Source organism: Chiloscyllium plagiosum, unplaced genomic scaffold (genome assembly GCF_037043375.1).
Source record: "Chiloscyllium plagiosum isolate Xiang-an unplaced genomic scaffold, Cpla_swu_hap1 HiC_scaffold_45, whole genome shotgun sequence".
Classification (NCBI taxonomy): domain Eukaryota; kingdom Metazoa; phylum Chordata; class Chondrichthyes; order Orectolobiformes; family Hemiscylliidae; genus Chiloscyllium; species Chiloscyllium plagiosum.
The window spans coordinates 17,852,187-17,867,221 of record NW_028270183.1 but is presented as its reverse complement, the minus strand read 5'-3'; the positions used below and the strand labels follow the sequence as shown (position 1 = coordinate 17,867,221).

Here is a 15,035-nt window from a genome sequence, read left to right as displayed (position 1 = left end):
GGTCGAGACAGAAACACCCTCAGTCCCAAATGAAGAATAAAAAACTAAGCATTTCATTCACAAGTTCAGAGATTTGAAAGACAACTTGGAACACAGCAGCAGCAGCTAAAATGAAGGAGGAAAAACAAGGAAATTAACTGTATGTCAGCAAATAATAAAAATACCAAAATAACCTTGGAGATATAAAAGTACCCTAGTATAATGCTGTTTCAAATTAGAAAATCGCATGTTTTAGTCTGTGATGCAAGCGTTTCCGGAGAATGTGATCAGACTCTTAGCTCCTGGGCAAGGAAAGGAAATAGAAAAACAAAAGATTCTATTTGCTATTGAGGGCATCTTGCTGTGAAGTTTTGGCTTCAAGCACGTGAAGAATAATCAAGGAGCCATCACTTGTTTCACAACTTTTTGATTGTGTGGGGAGAGGAAGCCAGACAAAGAAGTAGTGAGGGAGGCAGAGAGAGAAAAGGCCACCAGCAACACAGCAGCAAATGTATGAACAAACTCACTTTTTTGGGAGCAACAGGAGTTTTGGGTTTTTGTTGTTTCTGTTTGTCTTTGTCCTGAGGAGAAGGCTGTGTGCCATGTTCTGGAGGTCGAATCACTGGCCCAGCAACTTCCATTTGTTTCATCTCTGGTCCTGTAGAAGGTAGTGCAGAGATTGTTCAAATATTTTGTGTACCTGCATAGCAGCTACCAACATTTGACCGTTTGAGCAGTCCCAGCCAGCACTACTGGCTTTGGGAAGCGAGTGAAGGAGAATATATCTAAGCACTGCACTAGAATCCTAACTCAATTTGGTGGCAGAACAGTGGTTTATGTTGGAGGAATCCAAATAGTATCCAATACAAAACGGCCCTAAATCCAATTTGGGGGGAAAAAAACAGCTGAAACTTGTTAAGTCAAATAGTTACACCATCTGGAAAGCTTAAAAATGAATACAAAGGTTAGCTCTGCAATGTTGGGATTTTAAACAAAGACTGAATCATGGCTCTGCCCCAACCCCCACAATAACTGGGAAAATACAAATGTGAGTAAGCATGTATAAAACTTGAATATTGCTTCAAAAAAAGGAAAAATCCTGAAGCTTTTTGCCTTGCACTGATCACAAATGCAAGAATGCCTAATTTTAAAAAGACCAACTACGCATCACAGAGAAATGGCTAAACCTTGACTCAGAGGCAACACGCTGATCAATTAGCACTGTTTTCTCATGCAATACAAACTAGGTCACATTTTCAGAATGAGCAATTCTTGCATCTGACCTGATCAGTGCAAGAGGAAAAGCCTCAATAGCAAACCTCTTTATGCATCCAGTCACAAATCTTGTGCATACATATATTTGTCATACTTCATCCGCTGTTACATTTTGACTCCATTTCTAACTTCCTTAGGTGGAAATTCACTATCTACAAGAACGATACCTTCGTGCTGAAAAGTGATTGTGTTACCACACAACACACATTTCTGACCAGGAATTCAGAGACAAGCCATTTTAGTTGCTTAAACTCCCTAGTGGTTTATAGTATTCTTAAACGATATCTACATAGCTTTGGAGAGATCCAAACCTTTGTTACTCATTGGATAATGTCACAACTAATTACTATGTTGTTCTTGAAAGAGTAGAAAGAGATAGTTGGCCACTGCACCCACAATAAATACAGATAACCAGTACCCCGGGATCCAGAACTTATCCAATTTGGTACAATAAATGGTAAAGTGACAGTAGACCTGTGCTCACACTACCTTCAGTGCTCCATCAATGCAAATCTGCTAAGGGTGAAAACAGCAAGCAGTGGAAATTTATAACAATGTGAAAATTAGGTGTTTGATAAGGCGACATGTAAAGGGTAGAACACAAGAGTTTGTAGAACTAAGAAGAATAATTTAACAGCTATTTGGTAGATGAGAACTTCTAAGAATTGCTGAAAGATAAAGCTGAAATCTTTCTATCTTGTACACATCAGGACAATTAACAAGAATACCAATTAAACTGAGGAGGAATTTACATTGCATGACAGGAGAATGCTGATTGGTCGGCAAACAGAGCAAACAAATTAGTAACGGTGTTGCCATGGAGAATGCACCCATTAATACTAGTTTTAAATTTAAACAGATTAAGTAGTAATGCAAATGCAATATCAATATTCATTGCAAGGGAATGGAATACAAAAAATAGGAAGGCTTACTACAACTATATGGGATTGGTGAGACACCATGAAGACCAAGTACAGTTTTGGTCTCCTATTTGAGGAATAATACATTGCAGGTAGTTTAGAGATGATCAACTAGGGGTAAAGGGGTTGCCTTATGAGGAGGTTGGACCTACACCTATGGTAGTTTAGCAGCATGAGGAGCTGAAACAGAAGATTTTGAGGGATAGTGCCATGGTAGATGCAAGAGGATGTTTCCCATCAAGAGGAATCCATAACTAAGTTGCAGTAATTCAGAGTCAGGAGTCATCCATTTAATATAAAAGTGAGGTGAATTTCTTTTCCTGTCAGTGTCATTAATCCTTGAAGTCATCAAAAACCCTACAGTAGAGGAAGCCTCGTCACTGACTATATTCAAAACTAAATTAGATCTTTGTCTCTGATTCACGAAGAACAAAGTGGAGTGAAGGCCACAATCAGATCAGCCATGACTTTATTGGATAGTGAAGCAGGGTTAAGACCAAATAGCTATTCATGCAATTTCTTATGCTCGCAGGGCTTTTGATAGTCTCTCCTTGAAATTTCTTATGCCCTTAAATGCACAACCAACTGAAAAGACGAGGTAGGTTAGCATGTCAAGTGATACGTGTTAATCATAAACCAGTAACTAATCCAGCTAAGCTGCAACTTCCTCCATCTACATTGTGTAGAATCCTGTATAGTTCTTCTGCTCGCAGTAACAAAATTATTTTAGCCCTGTTCTTCTCTCGATTCCATTGCTAAAAGGGGCACTGCTAGGATAGTGCTGTAGGAGGAAAACATGGTTTGTGACACTCTATAATAGGAGTTCTGATTTCTGAATTATAGGTGATTGAACATGGCAGTGAGTGGGGAAAAAAGTAAAACTATTGCACTTTTAAAGCTAGAAATTATACATAAAACAATTAATTAAAAATCAAACCAGCAGCCTCTGGGAGAACAAATTGTGCTTCTCTTCCAAATTGCGCTAATTATTATTTTCTTTCCTATTTTCATAGTTACAGGACACACCTGCTAGCCTTCAATACAATCCCCATGGAGTCCAACAACTTAAGGAATCCCTATGATGCCAATAAAAACAACCGTTAGACAGGTTTTAATTTAAAATTACTACTGAAACAAGAACTAAGAATCAACATAGCTCAAACATTTATTCACAAGTGAAAAATATTAAGTAATCAAATCAAACATACGCCTCACTTGGTTTCAAGCACTCGCATTACTTCCCACATAACTGTGGCATCATGTCTTTCCGACTCGGTTTAAATTTTGTAAAATTTCTCGCTTTCCATTCAACTGCTCCAGTTCGAGTCACACTTGACAACAGCAGCCCTTGCACGTGAAGGTCCCAGGTACGATAATCATCGATGAAGTACATCCATAAACATTCCTTCACTCTGGTCACAAATCTTCAAATTGTACAGTATCCCAAAAGACTCTCTCCTCAGACTCTTCTAAATGGTCCGTTGAGCACTGGAACACTTCAATAGCAGCACTGGGTATTGTCCAATCCACAAATCGCTCATTCTTCCCACCTTCAGTGTTCAGTCCTTTCCCACTGTATAACACAAAGTAACACAGTCTCTGCTCTACTCTCAGAGACCTGCATCAACATCAGGATGTTTGATGACAGCCAAACAGAAAATTTCTATTTGGAGAAAGTCACGTTTATTTTTCTTTGCATGAATTCTTAGTCCTGTTAACTTATTAACAAGTGAACAGGCTGACTCCACACCACCACAATTAGCTTCCTATTTATCCTCTTCTTCTGAGATGTTTATCCACATGACAGCAGGTCAAATGGACATCTCAGAATTTACTGATGTGATAATCTGGAACCCATTAACCCAATTTCAAAAATAACCCAATGTATGAGTCATTTTGTAAAGCTGGTGTGAATATGGCAAACCTAGACTCCATTTAGGGGTAAGATAAAAGCCACATCAAAGAGCTCAACTGGAACTGTGTCCAGTTCTGGGCACCAAACTTTCAGGAAGGAAAAGTATTAGACGAAGTTCAGAAACAATATACAATGGCTCCCAGGCTGAGGAAGTTCAGTTATGTAGATAAACTGGAGAAGTTGGGACTGCTTTCCTTGGGGAAGATTGCTTTCCTCAGGTAGCAGAGTGGTTAACTTTTCAGTGATTCCAGCCTTGGATGACTGTCTGTGTGTAGTTTGCACTTTCTCCCAGTATCTGCATTGTCACAAGATCTGCAGTTTAGTTGCGACTGGCCATGCTCAATTGCCCCATAGCATGCAGGCATGTGCAGGCTAAGTGGATTAACTATAATAAATGAGGGTCTATGGGAATAGGGTGGGATACTCTACAGAGGGTCAGTGCAGAATCGATGGCCAAATGGCCTCCATCTGCACTGCAGGGATTCTATGATTCTAAGAAACAATTATGACAAGATTGTCTTGACAGACTAGGTGGAGAAACAGGTTCCCACTGATGGGAACATCAAGAACAAGACAACATGGATTTATAGTAAAGGCAAACACAGCAAGTGAGACATGAATAGAAACCTTTTCATAGAGCAAATGGTTAAGACCTGAAATAAACTGCCTAGAAGTGGGGACGGCAGAGTCAATCAAGGCACTGTAGAAGGAATTTAATTTTGTGCAAAGGAGAAATATGCAGGATGGTGGGAATAAAGTGGAGGAAAGGCACATGACTTATTACTCAGGGAACTGGTGCAGACAGAAAGCCAAATAGACTCTTTTTATGCTATAATCATTCTGTAATTGTGATTGTGAATATACGAACATACCCAATTTTCAGTACACAAACTATTACCATGATCATGGGGTGGGCAGGCAACTGGAGGAAAATATGACATTGACTACGATTAAAACTTGAGAAACTTAATTTTCTTCACTAAATTTCAGTTCAAATCTAACTAAAACTTTGTTTTGTTTGGTATTAGAAAGAGATTTACAACACTAACACCTTTCATGACTTCAATATCCCAAAATGACTTTATAATCAAATCAAAAACAGATTGAGAAACCCAGCAAGTTTGGTAGCATCTACGGGGAGAAAACGGTAACCGTTTCGAGCTCAGTGACTCATTAGAACACATCATCCAGTTCTGATGGAGAGTCACCAGACTTGAAATGTTAACTGTTTTCTCCCCAACTGATGCCATTAGACCTGCTGAATTTCTCCAACTAATTGTGCTTGTTTCAGATCTCAAGCAGCTGTTTTATTATTGTCATCCAAGTAGTAGTCACCAATGCAGTGTAGCAACCAATCTGTTCACAGAAAGCATCCATAAACTTCAAATTAGATAGATATTTATTCAAATAATCTAATTTATCATCCAGGACCAGGGAGAACGTCAGGAGAAACCCAGTATTTACATAGTGCCACATCACAACCAAGCCTTTTAATGTTATGAATTGTTTGGAAGTAGAGGTGCTTAGTTGGCAAACAAATTCATCATGTCTGCTGTCATGCTCCAGCAAAGTCCAGCATAAGCTGGACAAAAAGCACCTTATTTTCCACTTAAACAATTCAGTCTTCAGGATTCAACTTCAGAGTACGAACACTATCCATTTCATCATGGTTCCCAATACCCCACCATTTGCTTGCTTCCATTCATTAGCTCTCAACAAAGGTGACCTATTCTCTATTATTCACATCTACTTTATGTCTATTATCCTCTACTACTATTAGGATTCTCTTTTGCTCTATGCACCCTCACTATCTGTCCACATGCTCCGCCTCACCTTTTGGCAACAGTGCAAAAACCATTTCCAAGCATATTCAGTTCTAACGAGTCACTGATTTCGAAACATTACCTCTGTTTCTCTCCATAGATGCCACCAGACGTACTGAGTTTCTTCAGTATTTTCCATATCTCAGATTTCCAGCATCCACACTACTTCACTTTTATTTCACAAAGCAATGTTCCATAAACATCAAAAGGAATGACCAAGCAGTGACATTTGAGGGATATACATGAGTTAAGGCACTGAGGTAGCACAGCAAGAAAAGGCTATTCACCTTTTGCACCTGTTCTCAATTCAAATGGATCATCTCATTTGCATCTTAAAAGGAATTCACTCGCACTAGTCTCCCATTGCTGATTGCGCACAATCATACAAGCATGGGTTTTAGAATTTCAATTTTGATGTACAGCCCCAACAGCCTTTGAAGAAAATGATTCAGATTTCCATTACAATATGTGAAACAGTACCTTTAACAGGACTCCTGATCAGCCTAGCTCTAAGGTTATATGCCCCAGTTCTGAGGAGAGTTTATATGTAAAACATGTAATAAATTTCTTGCTTTTCTTAGGAATTTTATGTGAGCTCCATGAGTTTACTTACTGTGTCCAAGGTGTGGAGGTGGTTTCCCTCCTTCCCTCTGCTTTGATGATTCTTGGCGCACCGAAGGGCTAAATGCCTCGTTTCGGATTGCCGGTGAAGAGTGACTCTTCTCTTCTTTCACACTCAACATCGGCTGAGATTGCACTATTGAGGGAGTTCTTGGCTCCTGTAAGATAATAAATCATGAAAAAAATACCAATCCAACTCAGGCCTCATGCGATCAAATAGTCTCCACACTACTAGACCAAAAGACTGAAGTGAAATAGCACAGTCTCAATATGTTCCTCAACAGCACAATGCCTGGTCCAAATTCCACTAATTCTCAGTATCAACAGAAAAGAAAATGGCTTGTGTTAGAAATTAGGAGGTACTTTCCAATCAGATTATTGATTTTAAAAAGTAACCATAGTACAAACACTGCTCTGTATCCTACCAGTTTGCACCTGACAGAACACTGGACTAGTTATGATGCTGAAGTGTTCCATTCTCCATTTCCCTTAATTCATTTCCATAAATTAGCATCTAATCAAACCAAAATTCAAAAAAACCACAAGAAAAGCTTGCAGCAATTTTCTGAAAAAAAATGACAAAATGCCTTTCTAACGACCACAAGGCAGGGCAGTGGCTTCTCAGACAACACTATGCTTTATGCTAAGGTCTGTGTAACCAAACATCTGACCGTTTTTGCTTGGGAGAAAAGACGACAAAAATAATCACACAGTAAATCACATAAGGCCGTCTCTCACGGAGCTGACAGCAATGTGGAAAACAGTCGTTTATTGAGAAATTGTTATTCAGCAAAATAAAAGTGGAGAGGATGGAATTACAGGTTAATTCGCAGACCGCAGTGCAGAATAGGCCTTTTGGCCCATCAAGTCTGCACGGACAAAACTTGGGTGGAGAAACTCAACAATGCGTGTGTATGGGTAGTAAAGACACTTACCTGAACTTCTATCACGTTGACACTTAATCATTGCAGTAACTCCAGTTATAATAAAGAACTGCAAATTCCTCTTGATTGGGTTTAGTTTCTGCCCACATACTATACTTAGGACTAACATCCTGAAACTGTGGTATGAGAACTATAGGTACCAGGCTGATTGTTAATCAGTTACAATTTAATTACAGGTTTAGAAGTGAGGTCATGGTTATTCCCAAGTAAAATACTAATTTGCTTCAGAAAAATAATAAAATTTTGTCTCATTCCCAGAGGTTTACAGAATAATTAAAAGTACACAACAAAACATTCAATGCAAAACCCTAATCAGTTGAGTACAGCAAATGAATAGGAATCAACTGTACTTAGTGTTTGCTCTCAGTATATCCCTTAAGCTGTTCCATTCTGCTGCAAAAGACTTCTTTAGAACAACAGCTTCAGGGAAAATGGAGTCAATATCCATAGCAACAGCCCAAAGGGGAACTGGATCTCAAATGGCACATTTCAGTTATGTTATTCTGTGTGGAGGATGGATAGAAAGAGTATCCTGGAGTAGCACGCGTACTGGGAATGTTTCGGCAAAGTCGTTGCTTTTGGAGTATGTATATTGTTGCCATCACAAGTAACAACACCGCACCCCATGTTCATAATTCACCATTGCTTTGTTTTATATAATGAATCATCCAATGTTTCAGTCGGTTAGGGCAATATGTATTTGAACTATACCAACCATAAAGGCCCTAGGATGGATCCTGAATCTGTCCCAGAGAAGGAAAACAGGGGAACACCACAAAAGATAACTTTCACCTTTAATTTGAATCCAGCTAATCCTTCCTGAAAATGTAGATCCACAGGGTTAGCATATGATATTGGATTCACTATGACATTTCCTGTTGTTATAAGGCCGAGTAATGCTGACTTGTGTAGGCACACATGATTTGAACCATGTTTCACCACCCCAGTGCCTCACACCCATTCCTTACATCCACATTTGTCAGGATGCTGGCTGGGAAAGTTGACAAAAATGCTTTTCAAATTATCTAACACACTTACCAGTCAAGAGTGGAATAGACTTCAAGAAGCTCCATATTCAATGCACTATAAAAAGTGACTTCACACCAGTGTTGCTTACCTGCTTCTTATTCTGGGTAGTTCTCGGTGGTGACTGGACAAGGGATGGAAACTGTGGCAGCGGTGGGGAATGCATCAATAGCGGTGAGGACACGTCTGCCAAATGAGCTGAGACAAGAATACCAAAAATCAAAAGAGGCAAATAATTTCCCATCAAAGCAGTTTGTAACTTTTTTGACACCCAAATTTCTGAATTCCAAGTTTGCGCACAGTAGTTATGTTTCTGTAGTGCATGGACTCAAGAAAGCTACTTGAAGATGGACACCTTACACTAGATATTTTTCAGCAGAAGCCATCTGATTTTTATGTACAAGTATTCATACTCCTCTACAACAAACCTCCTAGGCTCTCTGGAGAGAGAGACACACACACAGATGGACACATACAATTGTAGAGTGATATTATCACTGGACTAGTGATCCAGAGACAGAAGCAGATTAAAAACTGAATTCAAATAAATTTGGAATCAAAAGCTAACTTTAGTAATGGTGACAAAACTATAGAATGAAAACAAATGAATTGGGTCAGGAATGTCCTTCAAAGGAGGAAAGTGTCATCTTCACCTGATCTGGCCTACAAATGATGTCAAACCCTCAGGATGATCCTTAAAACACCCCTCTGAAATGGTGTAGTAAGCCACTCAGTTCGCAGGCAATTTCAGAGAGGGAACTCACGTTGGTCTCGCCAGTGACACCGACATCCCATGAACTGAAAGAAATGCTTAAACCTGAGCATTTACTGTTCAAGGAAAACTATGGTTCAGACAAAGTGGGTGACACTTTGAAAGAACTATTCAGTTTAGTACCATTCTCCTGCTCTTTCCAAGTAATCTATCCAATCCTGATTTTAGTTTTCCCTTTCAAATACAATTTCCTCTTGATAAATTCATATGCAATTAGAACATGAGAGGTGCCTGTACTCCAGGTTGACAATGCCCTACCATGTCCCCACCACAAGTATTCTCACATAAATTGCTGCAGGATTCCTTACCTGTAGAGTAAGGGTCAGGCTTCGGCTGTCGCGGTGAGTGGTGGTGCTGGATGACTTGCTGGGGTTTCGCCTGCTGGGGAGGTTGGTGCTGTGGTTGCTGAGGTTGCTGAATGTGGGATGGAAACTGCATAGACTGCATGTGAAGTGGCCTCGGTTGATGCTGCTGCGGCACCTGCTGCTGGGGTAGAGGCTGGGGCTGGGGATGTGCCGGAGGCTGAGTGTGAGGCAGCGGCTGGGGCTGAGTATGAGGGGGTTGGGGCTGACTGTGGACTGGCTGGGGTTGGGGTTGGGATTGGGATGAGGTCTGGACTGTTGAGAGAAGTGGGGTTTGATTCTGTGCCTTTTGCAGCTGTTGCAAATACAGATGCATCTGACTAGGTTGAAGGGGAATTGAGAGACGAGGTGGTGGCTCCTCTTCTTCCAGCAATGCTGGCGGTTGCGTCATCTGCGGTGGCTGTAATATAGGCTGTGGAACCATGGGTGGGGACTGTGCAAGGGGCCGTGGCTGTTTTGGAGGTAGTGGTGCGGCTTTCCCGCTGGGTCTAGATGGCTGTTGAGGCAGACTACTGTGCAAAGCTACAAAAGGAAAAATATCAAAAGGAGAAATTGTTATTAAGTTGCTCTTTTCAAAAAAGAGGTTTAATAAGCAGGAGAACTGTCAGAAATAGTTTTAGATGTCCATATTCTTTACATGTCGTCTCACTTCTGTAGCATTCAACTGTTTCTTAAATTAACATGAGTTTTATTTCCCATTACTGTCACTGGAATTCCAGCCCATGTTGATCACTCCCAGTTTTGAAAACATTTCAAAACATGAAAAGTACCCTTTACTAGCTTGAACCCACATCTCCTGAAGCAGCTCTTGAAATTTGTTTGAATCTTTATTTTGTCCATTTCAATATACCACTACATGATTACAAACAGAATTCCACTTCCTAGGCTTTTTTCACATTCTTTAATTATCAGGAAATCCCTCTCTACTGCTTCCAAGGTCTGTCTCTCAATCCCAATCTCGAATGGAACCCACAGGCACTCTACCCAGCATGGTTAAGTGGTACGGGAATAGCACATAGGATACTTGCCTTTATTCGTTGAAGCATTGAACCTTAAGAGCAGGGAGGTTATGGTGGAGCTGTACATAACACTGGTTAGGCCAAAACTGGACTTCTCTGTGCAGTTCTGGTCACCACATTATAGGAAGGTTGAGATTGCATTGGAGGGGGTGCAGGGGAGATTCACCAGGATGTTGGCTGGACTGGAGTATTTCATCTATGAAGACAAACTAGATAGACTTGGGCTGTTTTCTTTCGAGCAGAGAAAGCCAAGGGAGAGGTCTGACTGAGATTTGAAAAATTATAAAGGGGCATGCATAGCTAGAGGTGATGGGAAGAAACGTTTTCTCTTGGTAGAGGAGTCAATAACCAGCCATGGAGATTTAAGACAAGGGTCAAAGCTTTAGAGGGGAATGAAGGAGAACTGTTTACACGCAGAGGATAATGGTTATCGAGAACTCCAAAACATACAAGGCTATAGGCCAAATGTTAGGAATGGTATTACAGTAAAGACACTTAGCGATCAATGTGGACACTACAGATTGAAAAAACTCTTCCCATGCTGTAATATTCAGATTCCAGTGTGTAGAGAAAGCAAGGTCCATGTACACAAAATTAACGCAACTTGTAAGTATGTACCTATAAGTATAATTTATTCAGCAAACATTTTTGCAACAAATGATAAAAAGCACACTAAGTCTCCAGACGATGGAATATTTTGTTGAAATTCAAGCGGACACATACACAGCATGGAAGTTCAAAGGGAGAAAAGCCACGAAATAGTGCAGCTTCACAAAACCTCTCAAGAGTGATGCTGGACCTTCCTGAAAAGGTGAAAAATTAAACCAACCATGTGAACGAACCTGGAGGAGACACCACCGAATGCTGAGAGAGATGAGGGGGAGAGTGCTGCTCAGCAGCAGGTGGCAAATGCGTTTGCAGCTCACTCTGGTGTGGAAGGTGCATCATGGGTGGCCCAAAGTGTGGCATGGCATCATAGGCATTGGTCAATATCTGTGGCTCCATGATCGGAAGAGAAGTGGGCATAAACTGAGGTGACTGCTTCATCGACTGTGGCTGCTGGTGGTGGTGGTGGTGCTGCTGCAGAAAAAGAGGGAAGAAAAGTTTTCATTATACAATGCTGAGTAATAAATGCTGTAATCAATATCATACTATTGGTTTAATTTTAGGTCTTAATCAGGCATTTTATATTTTATTCATCTTTAAGATGCCCTGTGTATTTTTCTGGAATTGGCTTATTCATTATTTGATTAAATATCAAGTATTTTCTCCTCAGCTCTGCTAGTCATCTCACTCAATAGCTAAGCACCACATATTTGCTCCCAAGTTTAATACATTAAATATAACAAACTGCTGGTATACTCATGTGACCCAGATGAGACAACACTCCATTCCAAATTCCTGTCATTTGGTCCTCAACTTGCAGATGCGTACAGTAAATGGGGATCAACAACAGGACTAATATTAAAACTGCATCTCCCAGTTTCTTTGGTGTTAACAAATGGCATCACACAAACGTACTCCAAAAGAACAAGATTGGCAACTTCAAAATAGTGTGCACCATGCTTGGAGGTATTATGCTGGAAATGGCAAAGCTCATCTTGAACTTTATCTTTATGAAGCAACTGCAGGAGCTACAACAACAGCCTTACCCAGCATCATGGGCTGTGAGGGCAGGGAAAGATTGGGATCAGCAAGATTGATGCTTCTAAATCGACATCCTTCAGGGAAGAGGGAGTTGGAATTGTTGACTCTGCAGTCAAGAAGTTAAATGCCATTCCAACATGCACATCACTGATTCCCATATGACATACTGTATAGTTTTACTCTGCAGGAATTTGGCGAACACTCTAACTTCTACACAATTGCCATTCAAAAAGCAAGAGTTTTACATAACCAACAACATTAATGCAATCTCAGACATAGGAGGTCCTGCAGCTACCAATATCCATGTTTGCTAAAATTCCTTTTGGTGGCTTAGTTGGTTATACAGACCCCTACCTTTAAAGTCCACAGTATCACACAATAACAAAGAAAAACATTACCAACAGGCAATCAAGCATAGTTTAAAACACAGTTTATAAATGAATCTGATGAAAAAAGCTTGCAAGATTGAAGCTTTACAGTAAACTTTAAGCTAATATAGCTCGACAGCATAAATGGATTTCACCAGCGTTCTGCACAGAATCTACTGAAGTGATTCACTAATTCACATTATACTCCCTGTAGAAAATTTAGAAATTGATCTGATCACTCAGTTTAGAAATGTTCAAAAGATTTAACTGGATAGATTAAAAGCCTATTTCGTCTCCCTGAGTAATGAACAAATGAGCTAAACCATTTAAAAAGGGAATTCAATGATTCCTTCTCCCACAAGGATAGTACAAATCTGGAACTTTTTCTAAAATATTGTGAAACAGATCCAATGCAAGTTGACGCTGAAGTCGGTAGATTTTTGGCAGCAAGATATTAAGGAAAACAGGAGTTGAGGTAGAGGTTAACCATAATCTAAATGAACACTAGAGCAGGCTTCAGGGATAAGTGACCTCCTCATGTGCTCCAAAGTGTACATCATTCCAAGTTACAGATTTTTGGTGATGTTTAGTTACCAGAGCAAACAAATATTAGGGAGAAAGGTGTTGGCAGATCTCGAACTTATTCATTTATCACAGAGAAGTTGACACTGAAGTATTATCTTCAAGCATGTCACAATTATTAAATCAAAACACTTCGCAACTTTCTACATTCTTCAAACAGGTTTAACATAAGGCAAAGAAAAGCATTGCTGTAGCATTTTTGTAAGCTTTTAAATTTGGGAATTCCTCTAGGAGGACTACGATAAAAAAGGCTCTTTTTAATATTAATACATTACAGTTCTCAAATGACATATTCCAGCTTTCTTCTTTATTCCATCCCTCAACAGTACATTTGCAGCACCAGACCACAGCTGCAGTAAACTGAAACAAGTCCTTTGATGGTGTCACTCAAGCCCAGCATAGCAGCTAACAGATTTCCCTGATGTGAAATTAGCCCAGTTCAGTGCTACCAAGATTATCTGTGGCCAGGAGCAAAGGTGATGGAGGAGACTAAACCCCTACACCTTCACGACATGTAATATTTTAAGACTAAGCAAGATCCGAGACATTAGGCCATATTTTCCTCTCTCCTCCCCTCCTCATCAAAAATTACTTGAATTACAAATGTGCAAATATATCAGGAAAGCTGACTTCCTGCCTGTTGTCTTGGCTAGCAGTGATAGAAACATTAAAAAGGTGGGGTATGGAGGGGGAAGAAACAGAAAATCAAGTGAAACAGCACAGTATCTTGGAAATCTGCATAAAGTAAGTAAATTTGCAAAGTAGCAAGTGAAGAGACGCTAAAAACCCCAACCCATCCCGAAAGTAAAAAGAGCACACAGTCTCAGCCCATCATTTATTCCTACCTTCTTCTGCTCCCGTCCAGAGCGATTCTTGTGGCTGCCATGTTTGGCTTTAGGTGGCATCTCTGCAGAAGAGAGTTGAAATTGAGACGTGCTGGCTGACGGACAACCGCATCTAATCCATACTGTATACAAAAGAGCTCCAGCTGACTTTTTTTTTCCTTTAAACAGCTCCAACAGAGGACCTGCTTACAGCAGATTACAGCAAGAGTTGTTTACATCCCAAGAAAAATGTATAGCAGCCTTTGTATAGGAGGAATCTCTCTTTTTAATAAAGGGCTAGAAATTACAAATTTTCCCCAATTTCTTTGCATTTTTGCCTGATTGCATCCACCTGTAGCCACAAGGTATGCATGTGTCATCAACCAGCATGATTTGCCTGGTTCCAAGTTACCCTTCTGGATTGTCTGTCCTTCCCTTGGGGATTGGAATTATGCCTCTATAAATGAATGAACACCCCAATTCTCCATCAGTACAATGTTTAGTTCTACTTTTCATAGTAACTCATTTGGTATCTTATAGAAATACGAGTAGAAGACTCAACCATGTAATTAAAGTCTAACAACTAATTATATTCTATTAAGATATGTACTGGCTGCACATTAACCTATCCCCTCAAAGCTTAAGAATTAAATGTAACGTGACAGTTCAGATTCCCACTTCAGGAGTTTACTATTGTGCTTCAATTGCTGTCCTTTGCTCCTACAACATTGCTTTTTTCCTCCATTACAAAACAACATTAGCAACCTGTTTCTAAGTACTCCTGTTTTTTGCTGAATGAATACCGACAATAGGGCTTAGGTCTCATTTTCTCTCGCAGAGGCAGCATGTCAATCAACAGGCTCCCTTTCTTCAATGCCTCCCTACTATGAGACAGCTGTGATAAGCAATTATCATTTCCTACAATTCTGTAGGCCAATTAGCCAGTTTTCTTTTCTAT

The 15,035-nt window shown here is 40.0% G+C and overlaps 1 protein-coding gene across 8 annotated transcripts in view; it reads right to left on the bottom strand.

The window, feature by feature from the left end:
• The window catches only part of LOC122552186 (bromodomain-containing protein 4), a 179,155-nt gene that overhangs the window by 8,233 nt on the left and 155,887 nt on the right, over positions 1 to 15,035 (bottom strand). For 5 of the 8 annotated variants that reach the window (XM_043694781.2, XM_087983299.1, XM_043694780.2 and 2 more), the window contains 6 exons: positions 14,099 to 14,160; positions 11,499 to 11,736; positions 9,584 to 10,159; positions 8,595 to 8,701; positions 6,526 to 6,691; positions 507 to 637 (listed from right to left, as the gene is read on the bottom strand). In XM_043694781.2, coding sequence (XP_043550716.2) covers positions 507 to 637; positions 6,526 to 6,691; positions 8,595 to 8,701; positions 9,584 to 10,159; positions 11,499 to 11,736; positions 14,099 to 14,160 — 1,280 coding nt within the window. Of the gene's footprint in view, positions 1 to 506; positions 638 to 3,387; positions 3,748 to 6,525; positions 6,692 to 8,594; positions 8,702 to 9,583; positions 10,160 to 11,498; positions 11,737 to 14,098; positions 14,161 to 15,035 lie in introns of those variants that run through there. The other 3 variants (XM_043694777.2, XM_087983298.1, XM_087983301.1) reach the window with 2 other exon arrangements.